The sequence below is a fragment of the Struthio camelus genome, chromosome 17, assembly GCF_040807025.1.
Source record: "Struthio camelus isolate bStrCam1 chromosome 17, bStrCam1.hap1, whole genome shotgun sequence".
Taxonomy (NCBI): Eukaryota; Metazoa; Chordata; class Aves; order Struthioniformes; family Struthionidae; genus Struthio; species Struthio camelus.
The window spans coordinates 11,655,548-11,675,906 of record NC_090958.1 but is presented as its reverse complement, the minus strand read 5'-3'; the positions used below and the strand labels follow the sequence as shown (position 1 = coordinate 11,675,906).

The window sequence follows — 20,359 nt, the reverse complement described above, 5'->3', positions numbered from 1 at the left end:
ACAGGCAAGTCTTGTGTTACTCTACGCACCAGAGAGAATTCCAGTCCTTGAAGAAGTACTGCACCTTCCTGAGGAGTTCACGTCAGGGTGGAGTTGCAGATTAATAACAGTTAAAGATGGAAGAAAACTATAAGGCCATTCGGTCTAGCCCCTTGCCCCTGCAAGCTTACCTCTTCCTGAAAAATTGTTAATGATTTGCCCAAATATAGTCCAACTGTCCTAAATAGTTAGTCTCCAATACTCTGCCTTGGAAGACTCTTCTACTGCCTTTTCCCCTCCTAGGTGCAATATTTTTCCCCCTTTCTAAATGTAGCCCATCTGTAATCAGTGACAACCATTTGATTTTCCTTTGGTTTTACATCTTTTAACTAAAATTATACTCATTTTCCACTTCATTGCTTAGCCAGTGATATCTTTTTAGCCCTTTAAATCTTCTGTAAATCTTCTCATAAATCAGCCTGTCCAGTCTTTTAATATACATTGCTCCCTCTGTACCTGATCGAGCTTGCCAGCATCTTTGAGCAGCATCTTTCTGCTCCTATCATGTCTCTAACTATAGACAATATTCCACATGCAAGTGAACGGCTCTGCCTACTGCAATGTCCCCACAGTAGGCATTTTAAAACTGCCAAGGCCACAAAATGCACACTGATTTCAGGCTGACTCTCTCATAACTATTGGCCCAATTCAGCTGCACTGCTTTCCAGGTTTCTCCCTTTAGACAGTGTCGAGAATTACACAGACAGAGGATTAACTTCCTTATGTTCTCTACAACCTTCCTTCCCAAAAATGATGTCATGTATACGGGACATAACAAGCCGATATTGCAGCAGATGTCAAGATTTATCGCATCAAAAGGTAAACCAGGGAAAACTGAGGTCAATATTTGCCTTCTGGTATAATTAATCTCGTCACTCATGAAAACAAGTAAGATATTACCAATACGTTCTGAATTGCTACCTAGTATCTGGAGATGTCTCCATCACAGTCAAGGACTGAAAAGGATTCAACACTTTGAAACAAATATCCTGAAAAATGATGAATTTAACTCTCTGGTAAAGACCATTCACTAGAAGAACCAGGTGGGAAGCAGAGGTTTCATATGCTAACTGGCTCAGTGATAAGTAATCATTTTAACTGACTTTGGCAACAGTCGCTCAGGATGTTCTTAATTGCACACATGGTCTGGTTAGTTATTGTTAGTCCAGATCTCAGTACTATTGATTTCTGAGGTGATAAGTAATTGGAAAGGAAAAAGACATGGGTTGTGGAGAAAAGAAAAAAATACATTTGTCCCAAAATTAGCTTTACCAGAGTTTTGATATCTGCAGTAAAACTTATGTAGCTCTCTTGTTTTTTATAATAGTTGCCTTCAAATCCAACACAGTAAATGCAGCTTTCTGGAGACGGGAAAAAAAACCTCAGAGTGTTAAATAGATTTGATTGATTTTTTTTTTAAAAAGTTGTTCCCTGGGGGGAAAAAAAACACCTTTGCCTAACAGTATCGAAGACCAGAGGGAATGTGCTAGTCATTAGGCAGGCAGCAAATTTATATCCTCTAGACATATGCTTGGCTCAGTTACACACACTGTAAATTCAACAGATCATGACAACCTTGCGGCAGGATTACACGCACAGCACCGGGGCAAGGCAGTAAACTACGTTATTGCCTAAATCCAATAGGTAATAAGGAGGGTGCGGGGGAAAAGCAGCTTGACGGCTGTTGCAAATATGTTCCCATCCAAACATTTCATTTCTTATCCGCTTGGTTTTGTTTCGGAGTCAGAGAAGCCTTTGAAACCCAGAGGGAGCAAGAGGTGGGAATGGAAGATCCTTACTGGCGTCGGGGTCCTTGTCCGTGGGTGTGCGTGGCAGGCCGGGGCTGGTAGCGAGAGCCCACTGCTGGATTTTCTCCTGCTCCCTTTCAAACACGGCACGATGTTTCTGGCCCTGGGTGCGCAGCGGTTCTCATCGGCGTGGGCTGCGCAGGAGCTGGGTCTCCGCATCTGCAGGAAAGTAGCGGTCGAGCCCGTGACTCTTTCCAGACAGGCCAACAGAATTGGGGAGGGTGGAGAAGAGGTGAGAGAAACATAGATCCCAGATTAACCAGACTCTTTCACAGCACAACTGGCACACGACAGGTCGGTCTGACAGATAGGACACCCCATGGCTTTATCACTCTTGCATGAAAGAGATCCGCTCAGTGGTCGTGGTGGCCGGTGGTCGCCAGGTCCTGCCTGTCCATTCGGGAAGAGTCTGATGGACTGTACAGTTTCCTTCCCGCAAGAATAAGGCTGCAGCTGGGTTTTGGCCAAAACAGAAAGATGGAAACAAAACAAACCCAGATCAAGGAAAGGAGAGTGGCCGGCTGCTGCTGCTCCTTCTTTGTTGTTATTTGAGTCTTCACAGTGCTCCTAGCTTCATGGCTGGCTGAGTGGATGGCTCTTTATTTTTATTTGATTTTTATTTTACACTGAAATCTCATAGGTTGTTCCACCAACACCAGACACCTTCTTAACATTTGAGTGTCTCGCAGGACTGACAGGGGTCCCCTGGGAACTTGATGTTGAACCCAGCCTGGTTATTCCTTTTGGCTGTCCATTTATTTTACTGTGAGGTGTCTTCAGCTGCATGTCATCCCTGCATCAAAAGAAATATCAAAAGACACAATATTAGCGACCAAAGTGTGATAGTGGAATAGCTTCATTCAGGAAGAACAACAGGGATAGTTACCCTGAGTCCCAAAGTTGCAAAATATTCAACCATAGAAGTAACCTGGTTGAAGCCAATACACTTAATGAAAGGCCACTATAATGAGAGGATTAATTAACTTTTAGATCAGTTTATCAGACCCCAATAATATTTTTTTGTTTAATCATTTACTTAAATGTTTTGTTGATCCAAACTAATTGCACAAGAATTTGGGGGAGGCAGGAGGGGTTAACTGTATCCACTGCCCACCTTAATCCAAACCATATTTTACTTACAACCAGAAATAAAATACTCAGAAAAAAACACTATCCAGCTAAATATTCACAGTTAAACAGAATTGCGTTGCTCATCCCTGAAAGACACAAGAGATGAAGCGTGAGACGTCATAACGACAGCAGACACAAACTGAGTCAAGTCGGGAAGCCCTCCAGGATGCCTGAATGGGAGACCATACTCCAGATGAACTCTTAAAATCATCTCCTTTCCTATCACTTACTTCCAGGGTACAGAGATAACTGTACCAAACTGTACATCTGCCTCACCAAATTGCTATAAAAGGCGTAATTCAGTGCTGAAACTGCCCTCAAGACCACGGTCTCCCTCCTGAAGCAAGACAGAAAGGAGCCAGAGGCATTAGGGGAAAGGGGAGAAGGGAAAGTTGTTGGCTGTGTGGCTAACAGAGAAACCGTGCTAGATTTGCAAGAGTTCTTTTGGCCCCTCACTAGGTAACAAACTTCAAAGTCATTAATCTATTTATTTATTAATCTAGATACTTGACTTGACTTCAGGAACCTCAGTAAAGAAGACCCTCTTCAGTGATAACTAATGTCTTCGGCTATCTTTAACACCAAATGGGGTCTTTGGATATTCCAATAGCTTGACCACTTTTGCCAGACTTTGTGTTTTTCAGTATTTCTTAGAGCTGAATTGGGGTAATCAATCAGGCTCTGCATTTTAAACACACACCTTATGTTAAAGCAGTGGGACCAACAAGCTGACAGTATAACGAGGAAACAGAGACTAAGAGAAGGCAGACAGCTTAGCATATTAGCAGCTTTCTACACGACAGCAGCATCTGACACATCCAGGGCTCAAACAGAGGGTGGGAAGGCACCAAAAACCCACAGTCTTCTCTCACTGAAATACACTCATTAGTCTAATAGGCATGAAGATGGGGAAAAGGCTGTCTGCCTGCTGAACGCTCTTCCTCCTGTAGAAGAATCATTTTAACAACTATGATTCACTTGAAAACATTGGGATCACTTGGCTCTTTTCAGACTTTCCATGTCAAGGCCTGTATTCTCCAAAAGGAAGAACAAGGTGAGCACGTGCAGAAGCTGCAGCTGAGGATCCTGCTCCAATACCACTTCTATCACCAGCACTGTGTTGCAGGACACTCAACACAACAGCTGAACATGCTGCACTCTGTGCCAAGCACAATTACCAGAAATGCACCAGCCTCGTGGCCCCTTAGTGCCGGCTACAGCAGCATGTGCCATGACCCTGGCTGTGCCTCTCCGTCCGCACAATGGCTGGATCCAGCCTCCCTTCACTCTGCAAGCAACAACAGGCCTTTCATGCATAATGGGGAGATAATCTGTACCCCACCTTGCAAATAATTATCCAGTTCAGTTAAGGCATTAAACCACTCTGAATTTTACAACCTGATTGATTACTGCAAAATTTAGTTATGATGAGGTTGCTATGAGGTCCTGCAGAGACCTGACGTGCACCCGCAAGCCCCCTACCCCGCACTGGCCTACAGCAAACAAGTCACCTTGGCCCTGCCTTCGAACAGCTGCTCCTTCCCCCTTTGCAAGCTGGTGTTCATTGCTACAAGACTTGTAAAGCAACGCATACCTTTGTGCTCCCACCGACTGCACCTCTGTGATTTCCACAGTGTTTACAAACGAGACAGCCTTCGGGCCTCCGTAAGAGGGGGACCTAGGCATCCCGGTGGGGGATGATGGGACCTGGTGGCCAGGCGATTTGTAGGAGCCGTTGCTCACCCTGCCCTGTAGTGCTTGATGGGCCTGGACATTGTTATTGGCTAAATCAGCTTGCAGAGAGGTTGTGGAAGTCCTTGGTGCTCTTGTCATTGCACTGGAGAGTGAAGACACTGAGGACTGCAGTATAGGGTTCCTTGTGCTAAAACTGGTAGCAGCCGTCAGATTGTCTCTAGATCCGTATCTCATCGCCATACTGCGGGGGTCTTCAGAGAGTGTGCTGACTTGCTGAAGGCTGTAAGAGCTAGGGGTGTCATAGACACCTGAGTCTGCAAACACTGAATCGGGGTGAGAGTGGAGGAGCTTCTCCCTCTCTTCCATCTCCTTCCTCTCCTGGATGGATGCCATAATGGTTTTTGAAAGGTTGTCATAGCGGACTGGAGAGGGGTCTCGCTGATGTGGAGCTGGGCCCCCCAGCACCGGGCTGAAGCTCTGTGGTGGCTGGCGTTGCAGCTCACTCCCCCGCAGGTGGCACATTTTGGCGGATAAATACGGTGAGTGGTACCCGACTGAGCCAACCGCAGAGTGGGCAATGCATTTCCTCCCCGAGGGCGACATGGGGTTTAGCAAGCTGTCATAAGACAGGCTCCCATTTCTGTTCGACAGGGAATTGGGGGAAAAGATGCTTTTGTAAGGGGTGGAAGCTGCCCCTTCAGACTTCATTGGATGAAGCGGCACTTTGTCTGTCCCTCTCCTGCCAGCAGATTTGAGGCTCAGAGATCGGGAACTGATGGCAAAGGAATCTATCTGGAGCGGGGAAGACTGATAGGTTTTGTGGAGGGAGCTCTTCCGGTAGCTGGGGATGTCCAGGCTGGGTTCTGACTGGTAATCAAGGCTCCTGCCATCCTCTTCTATCAGAGCTCCTTGGCTGTGTCCCTCCTGCATGGAGATCTGAAACACACGGTGAACATGAGAAACAGGAGCCTGTAATATATATGCACGGGCTTGCTCTCCATGGGGAGCGCATGGTGAGAAAAGAGACCATGGATAAGAATCTCAGAAGCAAGAAGGAGTCATTCATGTGAAGTGCTAAATAACATTGACAATAATAAATACGTCAATGCATTGAACACCGAAAACACAGAGTGCCAGACCTTCTAAACTGTAACACTGTCAAAGTAAATCAGATTGTAATCTGACAATACTGCCCTTGGAAAGCACTTTGCTTGAAATTTTTTGAAAAGAGTTCTTGATTTGAGGGATACTTGGTTCTGAGTGCTGAATCAGATGCATCTTAGGCTTCAGTTCAACACACTGGGGACCTGCACGCTCTTATCCACTTTACTCAGAGCTACGAATATTCACTCCTTCTGAATTTCAGGCCATAGGTCTTCAAAATTAAGAATCTAAGTTTAATTAAAGCACAGAGGCTCCCTATGCCAGAGGCCAATTTTGTAAACTGGAGTCTACGCAACAAAAAGAAGCAATTTTCTCTCTTTTATTGCCTGTGTAGGACAGAGTGGCCACATCACAGAAAGAAACATAAGACACACTTAACTTACATGCGTTGAAAGCAGGAAGGACCTCACTTTGTTTTTACTCTGTGAAATATTGCTTACAGTTTTGTTCCCTTAAGAGGCCATTGTGTGCTAAGCAAATGATTTTGCGGGTTCTTTAAGGAAGAGTTTGCCATAATGCACAATGAATTGGCTACATTGTCTCTGCACAAAAGGGGGAGTGTTGGTCACGCTTTTAATCAGAAAGACAATCAGTGCAGTTTGTCCTTTATCTAATTTCTTTTAAGAGGCAAATTATAAAAAAGGGACTGGCAAAAATCTGTTTCATTCTAACTCTTTCTTCAAGTTTTTGTATTTGAGCTAGAAAACAGAGAAACGCGCAAACCAGCACCCTATCTTCAAGAGCGTGGTGCTAAATTTGGCCTTCTCCGGAAAAAAGGAGACCACGTGACAGCCTGTGAAGGAGGAGGAGAGAGAAACGATGTTGCTGTAAGCATATTTGGGCTACATATCTTTGTGCTCTGCTCCCCCTTCCCTTACAGCTTTCACAGCTCAGAAGCAGTTACGTTGACAGGCTGAAGAGCTGATACAGGAGAGACAGCATGATACTCCTCACACCAGCTACTTGCTGTCCCTCCATGCCCTACACTTAGATATGGCTTGGCAGACAAATATATGCAATCCTCAGCTTGCCAAGTGAACCCATTTTTGTAACAGTCCCACTTGACTACCAGGAAGTTGAACAAGTCAGCAAAGTTCAGTGTACGCACCCCAACCGGCCTGCGGAAACACCATCGTCCCGGGCTGGGTTTGGAGGAGCAGCCCGCACAGGGGAGACGCCGTATCCCATTACCAATACACAGCACTGCTCCATCGCCTGCCCTAAAGAGAGCCTATCCTCTACCTATATTGAATCTAGAGCTAAGTACTGAATGAATAAAAAAAGCTTGCCTTCCACAGCTACCTCCATTACTGCATCGTGACTCAGAATACTATCTGCTGTGCGCAGCGCTGCTTGCACAAAATTGCAGGTTAAGCGCTAGCTGGTGCCTGTAAATACAATATTTTGAATTGGCTGGCAAGCCACTCATCATGTAATACAGTGAAGATGATGGGATGTTAAACTCTTTGGATACAGTGAACACACTGTAGTTCTCACGTTCCCCTCCATAAGCCAATCTGTTCTTCACTCACTGGGCAGATCCAGAGAGTAAGATTTACAAGTAATTGTTGCGGTATGACTAAAACCTGGATTTGGTGCTAGATGGGATTCCACTGTCTATCACCGCTTGTGTTTTCAAAGTGGAAAGGACACTAGCAAAGTTTTCTTCAGCATTTAAGGAATAATCTGTCTTATTGCAGCGCTGCAGCTTAGAAACAGTCAATTACATATCTCTACCATATTTTCCTTCCCTTAATTACATCAGCTCTTGGCTTGTTATTGCAGGAATGATGTTGGAGAAGCTGATAAAACTAATCTTAAGAAAATTGCATTGTGGTATGTGTGTTTAAGGGCTATCTCCATTGCCATATGAAGATTTACAGACATATTGCCAATATACAGGTTAGATCAGTGATTTTCAGTCCACTGTTTTCAGGCCTCTGAGGGCCCAAGGACCATTTGCAACAAGTGCATGTGAAAAAAGTGAGAAAAACAGGCCTATTTTCAGTGGGCTTAGTTTTGCACTATGCTTCCAAAGGAAACAGCATAAACAGTTTCAAAACTTCTAAGCTAAGAGAAAACAGGGAATGTTCGTGCCAAGAGAAAGTCTCTTTTTAATTGTTTGGACCTCAGTTTTGTGATGGGAAGAAACGATGCCAAATGCTGTTTTGTGTTTTTTGTTTTTTTAAATATGCTACCCAGATGCTCTTAAAAGGTGCTAAGGCAGGTCAAACAAGGAATTTTCCATTAATTTTAATTTTAGCTAAAATATCTCTTGGGATGCTTAAAAGCCCTCTTCGTTTTGCAAGCTGACATGTTAAGGAATCACTGAGCATGCTGTCCCTTGCCTGAAGGGCCTGATGCAGAAAAGCGCTAAGCGTGCGCCGCTCCCGCTGAAGCGAATGGGAGCTGGCATCCGTGTCGGGAGAAGCCAGCAGGAGCTGACACCTCTCTGCATCGCAGGATCAGGCCCTGACCCTGGTAAAGCAACAGTGCACGCTTGTTCACCAGACAGACGTATCACGCTCTCTAGAGGAATACTGAGAAAGCAAACATGTTTTTACAAGGAGCGTAGTGAAAATCTGCACTATTTCCTACCTAAGCTGAGTGGTGTTGCTGAGTGCTTTTGCACTCCGACATTCACAAGAGCCCTGAGGTGAATTTACCCCCAGCTCGAAGTTGCTTAGTGTTAGCTGGGATTTGATTTTCCCACACTACTGTGGTTTGCTCACCTGCTCAGGCGCAGCATGATAGTGGACTTTGGGATTGTTGCTGAAAGCCGGTCGGTACTTGTACATGGCAGGCGTAGGAGGGCTGATCAGTTTAGGTGAAAGGCCACCTTCTGCGAAAAAAAAAAAAGGGGGGTTGTATTAAAAACGTGTGGAGAACAGGCTGTTGTCCCTAATTCACTGTTATCCACGGTCCTCTGCAAACTGAGCTCTGCTCTGGAAAGAATAAAACTTGCAGTACTTTTGTGCAGCATTCCACCCAAATCAACAGGACCCCATATGGGAATAAGAATGCAAAAGGCCAGAGCAGCAATGTAAAGAAAATAAGAAAAAAGGTATAATACATTAAGTGGGATGACACATTTTGATGAGGAGTAATTTTGCCAAAAAATGAAATTAGGAGAAAATTGGATTGAATTCAGCTACTAGCTTTGACTGAAAAAATAGAGATTTTTTTAAAATGGTATCAAAGCTTTAATTTCAGCTTTTCATAAATGAAATAATTCAATTTGAAGTGCCTAAGCATTTCATTTCAATATTTCTGATTCCTTACTTCAAACTAACATTTTCCATTTTAAAACTTATCAAAATTAAAAAACAGGGATTTGATAAGGTTTTAAAAGTCCCCCAAAATGAAATGGAATATCCACCCTAGGCTTGAATGAACCCCTGCAAGCTGACTTTTCTCTCCCTTTCCTGCTGTTTATTCCCCTAGCTCAGAACTCCGGTAAATACAACCCCCTTCACCCAGATTCCATTACTGTTTTGAAAGAATACTGAGAGCTTATTAAAGAGGCTGAAATGTTTTCTTATTATTAAAAATAAAAACTGATCATGCAACGGTACCTTCACTGGCCCCCAGCTGCCCTGTTAGCTCAGAGTACTTGCTTGGATCTCCTTTAGGTGGGAGAGGCGGCTGCACGTCCATACTTTTATCCTCCAGACCCTCCAGGCTAATTTTAGACTGAAAACGAGCAGAGAATCAATCATTACCCACAACCCATTGGATAACGATGTGCCACAGCACTGGGGATACCAACAAGAACGACCTATACGTGGGACGACAAACATGATGGAGCATTCACTGCAGACAAGGACTATCATGTATAAAATTAGCATTATCATAGCAAGCCAGTATAATTTTAAATGTGCTATCCTTGTTTACTTGGCCTGCTGAACAATATTATCATCATACTAGTGAAGACAATGGTGTTTTCTAGCATTTTCCAGCAATTTTCCAGGTAGCTCTCAGCAAGTAACTACCCAGAGTCCCTTGCAAAAACTTTGAAAGGTGGCTTCTCATGAATCCACTGCTTTTTATATGGCCAAACAAATCCTTATCTCTAATTCATACTTGGAAAAAATGGAGGGAAAAACAAACAAACAAAAAATAAGGGAAAGGAGTAGAATTCAACTTCTGGGACAATATTCTTTTACTGCACTGCAGGCCTTCCTGAGTGGTTTGGAAGCTCATAACCTTCCCCAAAGCAGGACAGCTGACCTGGTGGTACAAGAGTTCCTGCAGCGTGGTAACTTCGTTAAAATTACTTTGATCGCAAAGAGGTGGAAACCCTTGGGACAGGGAGTAACTAACTGTTGCAAAGAATAATGTCATCTTCCAAAAGATGCCCAAAGATGTTCTATTACAAAGCTGCAAAGAGGACTGCCGCTGCATCAACAGCTCCTACCACCGAACCTGGGTTACTCTCAGAGGATGACATGTGAGAAAAGAACTCGACTTCCACAATTTTCTCCAACAGAAGCATTATCTCAAGGAGATTTTTAATGACAAAAGTTATTTCCAGGCTTGGTAACAGACAAGCCTTGCTCCTCGAAAGACAGTGCTTGGAGGCTGTATTACCTTGCTGCGGTTGAGGTTGGCTTGGATCCCGTTGTCACTGATCTTCACCGTGATCTGCCGCTCAGATAGGTCTGGTCGGAGGAAAGGAGGCTTCACGCTCACAGCTTGCTTCTTCTTGGGCTCAACTATGTACCTAATTAATCGTTCAATAGTCACCATTAAAAGAAACAACAACCTAAGAACGAGGCACAGAAACAGGAAAATCTCCTACTTCCAGGATAAGATTTAAGAGTGTGGCAGAATTTATGTAAGTAAACTACATTTATTTCAATGGATGTCAGTCCAGGAAGTTGTCAAAAAGCAACAAAAAGATCAACATCCATTTTACTGAGGAAGAGGAGGGGATGCATTAAAAGAAAAAAAAAGCAATTTTTGAAGCGCTGATGGACAAGAGCACAGTTCACACCAAGAGAGAAAGAGATGCCTACCACCAGTGGAAGCGATTTACCAGATATTACCCAGTTAACATGAACCAGTTTCCCTGCGGTGGGAGATGGAGACGGGGGGAATAAGAGCCAGCACAAGGGGAGTTAACATGGAGAAGACAATGTGCTGTCAGTTCTAGCTTACCACACGGAGACTTGTTTCTGAAGTGTGTTTTAGGGGACCAGAGTGTCCAAATAAGTAGAGGTAAAAGAAACAGGCAGGTCTACAGGAAGTAATAAATCTAAGGGGAAATGGCTGATTTTAGAGACTTAATTTCTTTCCAGTAGATTAGAATTCTGTAAGGGCATCTGGGCCCTGGCTGTAAAATGTAAAAACACCAAAATATGCACACAAGTTTTCTCTGTTTTGCCTAGTGAACAGGACATGCTGGTAGTGATTGCTCAGGGACTTTCAATATACAGGATAATTTGAACAAGTCTTCACAAGACACAAAGATTATGTTTGTTAAAAGTCTGAGTATAGCAGTGATGGATGATATTACTCATTCCTCTCCCTTAACAAGTGTCTCCCAACTTCTAATATCCTGTGCTCTTAAAATATCCTGACCTGATTTTTAAGTGTTGGTAGGGCTGAGAAGCAGCTATTCCAGTGTCTTCACTTTAACAGCAGTAACAGTCTTTCAAGACTTATTTGTTGCATAGCCAAGAAAATATCATTTCAGATAACAGTGCTGGAGGCTGGGATTGCTCAGCACCTCAAAAAGGCTTAAAAAATCTTCCTGTAGTACCATTACTAACAGGCATGTAAGCTGGACAACTTGGCACCTAGGATATTTATACTCTACCTGATCTATTGCCTTAAAATTCTCGTTTCAAAATGTGAAGGAATAAATCTATTTCCCCAGAAATAGAAAGCCATAAATAAAACCCCATGTTCCGTGATGTAGACCTGGTTGGAAATCTGTTTTATGATAATGGAAGTGTCAGTGAGATTGAAAACCACAGCCGCCTTTAGATTTAAGTCTAAAGGGGAAAGGCTGATTTTAGATCCCTTCTTTCTTTCCAGCAGACAACAGTCCTTTAGCTGTGTTTGAACTTTGACTATATAACGTGATAACCTGTGTCGGGAAGCTGATAACAGACCAGAATTCACCTTGTTGCTGAATTTCACTGGATAAGCATCTTAGGGAAACAGGGCTATCGACTCTTGATATAATTTGGCTTGCTCATTGCAAATATATGTTTTTGGGGTGAAGATTATGAATTACATGAAGAAAGAAACTGCTTGAAAGGCTACATCCATGCAATATTCAAGCTTTGCCCGTGCGAGTGCCCTGCTTTATTCCCCATTTCTCCACGAGGCTGAGCAGTGCCAGACTCCACGGCAGCCCTCACCACATCGGTCTTCTGCTTGTGAGCCCAAATAAGCATCTTCTCCCTCCGTCCCAGCACCACCTCCACCTCCCTCATTCCCAGCGCGGAGCCGTTCCCTTACCTGGGGGCCAGGGGGCTGCAGAGCACGTGCTCCACGTTTCCGCAGCATCCGCGAGTGAAGGGGTTCACTCCCCCCCGGAATTTACCTGTCACCTGCAACAATAATTCAGGGCAGTGCTCCAACCTCCGCTTGCCCAAACGCCCCACCAGCCCTTGAAGCGCTGGGATGAGGCTGCCTTGCTCCGGCACTCGTCCTCCCCAAATGGCAGATCGTTTTCCTTACAGATGTTGCTCCCTCCGACTCTGACACACGACTTCCCTCAGCCCCTTCTGGCTATCATGCACACTACCTGAAGAGCCCTTCCCAAAAGAGCAGTGTGCTCAGTGTTTCTTGATTGCCTTACGAAGCTGCAGGTTCACCTCCTCCTCGTACTGCTCCTGCACCAGGTTCCTGCCTGCTGTCAGCCAGACGGGCTGTTCTGGTTGCTCTCTTTCCCCTGTTGCCTCTGTTCCTCTCCCCCAGCAAGTCCCCTCCAAACAGACAGGAATGTCGATTCTACGCTCCTAGTATCGGACAAGAGCCATGTGTCCTCCAAACCCATATCCCATCCCCAGCAGCACCCAGTACCAGCCACTGCTTTATGAGGGAAACTGCCAGGAACTCCCCAGTGATTATGGTGCTTGCTTGGAAATGAACTATTTGAAGAAAATTCAAGTCTCATTAGACTGGCAGGATCCATGAAAAGCTTCATTGGCTGTATAAAGGGTTTGTACTCTACAGGCAGCCCAGATACTTGAAAATAACTGTATGGAGATAAATACCAATAAAGCCAGAGAGATTAATAGCGGTTGCCATTAAAAGCATTACTGTTGCTGTTTGCAAGTAATGCATTTTAATCAAATCATAGTCCTGACCTAGCATCACGCTTACAGAGTACCAGAAATACTTTAATTACTTGCACATAAAATTGCAATGATTAAATGATTTTGCAATACATTTTGCTGGCCTCTTTAATATAACATAAAAGTCTGTGTAACGCCAAGAGAGAAATGTTGGAAGTTCTGTGTGTTGGAAGAGTAATTTCATGACTGTAGCATGGGCCTGGGACATTTGGTGCATCTGCATTCACTCCTAGGCTCAAGCTGACCTGCTGTCAGATGCTGGTAAAGCACTTCACCTCTCTGCGTCCTTTTTCTCACACACAATCTGAAGTTAAAATTTCTCTAACTATCAGACTACATCACTAATCACACCAGTTTGTTTTCTAAAATACTTTGATGTCCACTGACAGCAGTCTCAAAATATATTTGTTTGATCTATTCAGAAACTAAAAATACCATGATTTGATCAGATGTTGTGTTATTTTGATTCCATAAATTACTTTCAGAGGCATTCAGAAAGCTCACAAACATAAAAACTCAGCCACTATGCACAGTGGCTAAATCACAGTCTATGTGGTATGAATGCTCAACCTCTGGAATGAACAAATACCAAGAATTTACAGTAAAACACCACAAATACCTATAGCGCTGGCCTATACAATGTAACGGGGAAAAAGGAGGAGTGTAGCTGAGCATACTGTCAGTGGAGAGCTGACAGCAGATAGCTAACAGTATGAGAAAAGAGAATCAATAGTGAGACTGCAGAAGAAAAGTGGATGTTTTAAAACAGTAGCAAAGCCAGGAGTAGATCTCTCATCCATCACGCCTGGCCTGGTGCTCTAATTACTTAAGTGTGCTTCCTCAGAAAGGGACCTGAAGGTTGAGAACATCCACCCTCTGCTAGACAGTATACGTAACCAAACAGCAATGAAGACAAGATTATATTTAATTTTTGGCAAAGGCCCTAGGAAGATGGGTTAATCTTAAGTGGCCTGGCAGCTCAGGAAACCAAACCAAATGAGGATGCCTTCTCCAACAGTTATTCCAATCTTGTTAAGTGCAAAATTCTCAACATATCTGAATCTCAGCATAGACGCAAATACAAGAAGTTAGATTTTACTTTACTTCTTTTTTTCACCTTTTCTCCTTCTTCCTCTGGCTAAAATCCTCACAGAGAATTTTCATCCCTGCCCACAAAAAAGCCTAAAGCAGAGCACTGTTTCAGCTATGAGGACAAAATGCCCTGGGTTTAATGCTATTATTGTTAGTGCTATCAAACCTAATACTTGGCCAAAATCAGTTTAAAAGTGAAGGGCAGCTGATTCTAAGCAGGATTAAGATGGGCGGAAAAAAGCACGTAAGGATTTACAGCAACAGCAAGCCCGTTTTGTTCAAAGGCCATGCTAGGTGCCAATTACAGATGGTTTCAGATTCCTGGCTTACATTGCCCCCTCACACTGCTTGCGGATAAAGGGTTTTACTGTCTCCTGTTGGATAGGACACACCATCCTGTCCTAGTTCACAAAGGCCTGGCCTCAGACAGATGTCTTCACCTTTGTCTGCAGAGCAGCAATACAATCTACACAAGCACAAAGCCATCAGCGTGCCATACAATGCGAAGAGGACCTTAACAACTGGGGCCATGGAGAGTCTATAGATGCAATGAAAACGTGTGGATTGAAAAAAGGCAGACGTGTGAGAAGAGCTTTGGAGCTGGAACAATGGAAGTGTAAAGCACTAGGATGCACACTATTAATTAATCTTGGAAGAAAGCTGAAAGTGCTGTGCACAGCTGACTGGCATGCTGCGTGCCCAGGTGTCAAGCCTTCTACTGAGCCAGCTGCCCCACACGAACGGCAGGAGCGGACTGGCTGTCCCATGGCTGGATCTCCAGCACCTGCACCATGCTACTGATGTGCCCATGCATGTAGGTCTACCTCCCGCCAGGGGCTGTGGATTACACACATTCAAGTAATTGGAAGGAAATTACAAGTTTCACTGGCTTTTTGGCACAGGATGTTGTGTTGGTCTTTTGTTTAGCCAATAGCCTCTGCGTGTGTGCACGCGCATATGCATGAGAATGAGAACAAGAGACAAAGAGCTAGCTCAGATTGTACTGTGTGCAGCGTGGGCTGGCTGGGGGAGTTCAAAATATCAGAAGACAGGACAAAAGCATGATTTAATCTTTTCCTTTCTTTCTCTCCTTCGTGCCGTCTCATAATTCGTTCACTCTGACTCATAAAGTTTGAACTTCTGGGGCTGACAGTGCTCACCACATAAAACCTATTACAAGGCCATGAGTCGATTTTAAGTGGTAAATAAGCTTGTGCTGATCTTTTGTGATTAGGAGAAATCTTTGCTTGTAGTGCATCCAAGAAGAAAATTGAAAGTAAAAACTTGGCAACCTTCTTAAATCCTGGCAAAAGCCCTAGTAAGAGCGTTATTGTTAAGGTTGCAGTCAGTTTTTGCTTTACCCAAGCTGACTTGCGTGAACTTTCTCTTTATTTCCTTCCCAATTTCACATCTTAGCCACATGCACAGAAAAAGGATTGCATCTTACCTGTTCATTGGTTGTGCGCCCTCGAGCCACTAGGACAATGTGGAAACCAGTGAGACCAATGACTGGGATAAAGAATAACCCAGCCACACACATGACAGCCATTCTGGATCCAGGAGTTAAAGAAACTGGGATCAGTGAAGGGAAAAAGAAGGTGTGAAGAAAAAGGAGAGGATAAGGAGAAAGAATGCTTGAAAATGGGGAGCATATTCCTCACCTTTAACTAGGCTGCTTAAAATTCACCTGAAAGTTAAGTCCACCTTGGAATTAAACCTCCGAAATGTTACAGGAATCCTTTCAGAAGCAGTAACAAATCCCACCGTTATCTCCTCTTCAGCATACAATTTTGCAGTGAGTATTTGAAAGCTGTAAGTTTCCCATCTTTCCCTCTTCAATACAGTCATTTTACTTTAGGCCTTTTCTGGTCTCTAGTATCTTGTCATATCCTCTGCTCTCTGCAGTTTAAGAGTACACAGTTGGATGGTGGCGGATGCATCCCAAAACCACCAGGCTGGCAGAGCAACGACATCTCTGCATCATCATTTTATAACTCCCATCGACCAGTGCCCCAGGCAAATACATTGCTTTATTTCAGCTCCTAGCCTGGCTCCTTTTCCTTGAGATGGTTCAAAAATAAAACACGAACTCATTGATTCTGGCCGTAACCATCTTCTATAGTCTCTTGTGGTCTAACCTACCAGTGGGAGCAGCACCCCTCAGAATTAGAGAGCTAACGTCAGCGTAAAACTGCAACAAAACGCTTTATGGTAAGTTCTTCCCCTTCTCCCTGAAACAGGTAAGTGGCCACTAAGGATTGACAGCCTGCCTTTCAGTGGGGTAAATCTGTCAAGTTTACTTGCCTGCTAACACTCTGTTTCCAATCTGCCCTCAAAACTATCTATCTGGGTCAACCAAAACTTTGTATTTTCCCCTTATTCTCCACCTGCTCTCAATCACTCTTTCACATTAAATTTTTTATGCAGATTTTGACATGTTTTCTGCACTTACGTACTCTGATGAACATTTGCAAGAAAATAATATTAAAAGAGATGTAAATTTTTTCTATAATCCGTGAAAACTATTTTATAGACATTTTTGATCCTGAAAAATTTAAAAACATTTGACAAAAACATATGTTAATTTGCATATATGTTAGTACATGTATTATGCTAGTATGCAGAGGGACTGCCTGTAGGGAAAAATCTACTGTATCATCTGTTTTAAATATAGTAAATAGTACCCAGCAGTGCAGAGTCACATCCAATTGGAAAGAAAATTTAGGAATGCAGCATATCTCTTTCTGGTGGGTCACCATGGCAATGACTGAGAAAGACAGAAGGTCAGCCACAGTTTTGGGGATAATCGGTGGCTACATAGGTCAGACAGGTACAGAAGAAAACCTGCACTAAACATTTACAGGGAAAAAGGACAGAGAGTCAGGAGAGGAGTAGACCTCCACCAGTTCCAGGAAGACAAATCTTTGCATTCAGTCTTTCACATTTTCCTCAGGACCACCTTGATTCTTGAAAGACCAAAAAGAAGGATACGTAATGGTGGTATGAGCTGCCCCCAGCTTTTCCATATGGTTTAATACAAAGATCAGCCCAAAGGTGAATACTCCAACCATGTGCGTACTTAAGGATAGCAAGAAGAGAAAAAAATAGCGGTAGTTCCTCCGTCCTATGCAATTGTTGACCCATGGGCAGTGATGGTCAAAATCCTTGTAAAGAAAGGGAGAGACAGGGAATGATATTCAACTGGTGAAAGGAAACACATTGTCTCAGAGATCAGTCTGAACCATCATCATCCATCACCATAAAATCACACCAGGATAGCTCTGCGGCTTTACAGCATGCTACACCCTCTTTATAAGGCTTTTTTTGAGACCCAGTGGTGTCTATGCCTATGGATGGCAAAGTACTGGGTGTTTACGGGGTTCAAGATGCAGATATATATAAGAAAGACAGACTATTTCTCTCTTGACAGGAGCACTACTTTTTATCATTCTTTATCATGAGGAGCCAGTTACAATGAAGTTTTTGTTACCTACAATGTTTCAAAGATGCAATACTGCTGCTAGTGAAAGAATTCTCCCCCCGTATTTCTATATTAACATGTAACTGAATTAATCTAGTGCCTGTTCACTATAAATTATGGGCCTCATGAAAATTATTTTTCTACGAAGCAGGTGCCCAATGGAAAGTAACATCTGGCTAAGACACAGGCAAAGTTCTGGTAAAATTCATTAGTTACTAACTCAAAACTATCTAGTTGTCTCAGTCACGCTCAAAGTACCTCGTAAAGCTGGATCCCTTTTAACAAAAGACTTATAAAGACAGCAAGCTGTAGACACTTTTGAAGTGCCCTTACATAGATTTATAAGCATGTAAATCCACTGGCTTCAATGGGATTATTCTTGATGCGCATAAGTCAAAACAAGATCAGGTGCTCAGAAATAAACCCTTCCTACTTTCGCCTTATTCAGAACAGACATTACACTCCCATTATATCAGTAAATTAATGGTTTATTCTTTGATTTACGGTAATACTATCTTTAAGCATTCCCCAACGATGGCAAAGGGGTTTTCATACTTTTAAGTTTTGCACAACATTTTAACTGAAAATTTACAAAATAGAAGAAATGGATTAGAGCCATCTCAAAGCACATTAGAAAATGACAGAGGCAATTTAGTAAAAATCATTTCAAGATGCATCTGAAATGCTGACATCGCACATGTCTATGATGCAAATCTGGCTGTATGCAGCTCAAAAATAATCCATGGATTATGGAACTGTATAAATATCCACTGTGAACACTTGAGCAAAGAAAATAAAAATCTGACTACTTTTGTCACGCATTCATTTTTTTGGTCCAGCTGGTCACAGCACGTTTTAGGTTTCAACTGTTTTTATTTCTTCAAGTGCCATTTTTTTCTTGTTTGCTTATTTTTATCAAATTGGTTCAGAAGTGGGATAAGAACTTTTATCACATGTTTTAGCCTAAAACTGAAAAGATGTAAATTACAAGCCTGACTGGGCTCTGTATGGAAATGCCAGTAGAGCTTCTCCTATTGCTGTCTCCAAGCACTGCTGGAACAGGCAGGTGCAGCGGGAAATAAGCATCACAGGAATCAATAAAGCACACCGTTTAAGACAATGATTTATTGATTCAGAAGTCATTAATGCTTTTTGCCTATATTCCTGCCCAGTATTCATAATTTAATTATACAATGAGAGCTTCTTCCTTGCCTACTAGAATAGTAAGGAGCATTAGAAAAGCTTCTTGAGAGCCAGGCAGAGTGACCTTGTGTGCTGCTAATTTATTTAGGTTACTCTGGGGTTCTCCCCCATTTTCCTTTCTGTTGCACAAAACTGACTCCTCTGGAGGCCTTACGGCCTCATGAAATTGCAAGTGTTTACACTAGTGAGTTTTGGGCAATCTTCTTCTGGCAAAACTTCAGTTGCTGAAATTATCATGCCGAGCCTCTGGGGAGAGCAGAAGGAAGGAATTTCATGGGACAACTGAGAATTGACCATCATCCAAACAATCCTTGAAATCTAGACGTAGTGAAAACATATGTTTTAAAACTAGGAATATATGTTTCAGGTTTTCTATGGAAAATCTTGTTCAACAATTAACAGCAGTTGAGTAAAACAGCTGTTGTGGCAATGATCCTCCACCTGGTGTTCTCAGGGCCCCTCAGACCTAGTATCCTTCTAAGGCCTCCTACAACAGGACGAGCTTGTCCTATCTACCGATGGTTACCAGGCCCAGCACTGCTTCCAGCTAATTATAAATTATAGGTTTGTTCCTCAAAAGGAGAAAATGACTGACACAAGATAAGCCCAGGCAGCCTTTCTCACACGAGCACCTGTGCTGCTTTCTTTAGGACTATGCTCTTGCTTATGGCCAAGAGGGTTAGGACGAAGATGAGGTACACAGCACCACAGCTAACACTGGTGATTTTTGCCTTTGTGATCACAATCCCTTTCATTTAATAGGCACAGGTGAATACATTTTAGACATTAATAAAGATTTCATCTTTCTATTGGAAAAAAAAAAAGACCTTGCAGCAGAAATGATCCTTAAGAAATGGAATTTGTAGCTCAGAAATAAAGACACCCCCCTGGCAAGACAGCGCTGTGGATACAGTGCTCTGTACTTAGGAGTTTGGAAGATGTTTATAGCCCTAAATCACACCTTGGGGGTTATTTTTTAAAACACTTGTGTGCTTCACCAAGACCTCTGGGCTATCAAGAAGCATGAAAGCCCCATAATTCAGAGGAACCAAAATTAGAAGCAGGAATGAGCTCATACTCTAAGCTGGAAAGTTGAAACAAACATGGGGTCCTTCCACTGATTTGAGACCACTCACTGAACTCTGAGTTTGGTCTTCCTAAAGCTCACGCACCACTGCCTGTACTACAGTTTACAGAGGAGACCGAGCACACACTTTTGTATCACCTGGAGCTCATCATTTAATTTGGAACAAACTGGTTCCTGTGCTGATAAAGCACACAAGCTAGAAGGGTCCACCCTGGATTTCCTGCTCTCCTGAACTCTGCCTCTGCGTTGTAGCTTGCCCTTTCACCCCTTTACTATATTCACAACCCTGAAGCTACCCCAAGGAAGCTATAGCCAGCACTGTAAAATTTTAATGTAATTATCACAG

General features: G+C 43.1%; 1 protein-coding gene across 4 annotated transcripts in view; it reads right to left on the bottom strand.

Moving 5' to 3' along the window:
* Positions 1–888: 888 nt before the first annotated feature.
* The window catches only part of ZDHHC8 (zinc finger DHHC-type palmitoyltransferase 8), a 109,881-nt gene continuing 90,410 nt past the window's right edge, over positions 889–20,359 (bottom strand). For all 4 annotated transcript variants that reach the window (XM_068911564.1, XM_068911566.1, XM_009666712.2 and 1 more), the window contains 8 exons: positions 17,234–17,406; positions 15,690–15,792; positions 12,309–12,400; positions 10,428–10,560; positions 9,413–9,530; positions 8,570–8,679; positions 4,573–5,609; positions 889–2,640 (listed from right to left, as the gene is read on the bottom strand). In XM_068911564.1, the coding sequence (XP_068767665.1) occupies positions 2,469–2,640; positions 4,573–5,609; positions 8,570–8,679; positions 9,413–9,530; positions 10,428–10,560; positions 12,309–12,400; positions 15,690–15,792; positions 17,234–17,406 (1,938 nt within the window). In that variant the 3' untranslated portion in view covers positions 889–2,468. The remainder of the gene's footprint in view (positions 2,641–4,572; positions 5,610–8,569; positions 8,680–9,412; positions 9,531–10,427; positions 10,561–12,308; positions 12,401–15,689; positions 15,793–17,233; positions 17,407–20,359) is intronic.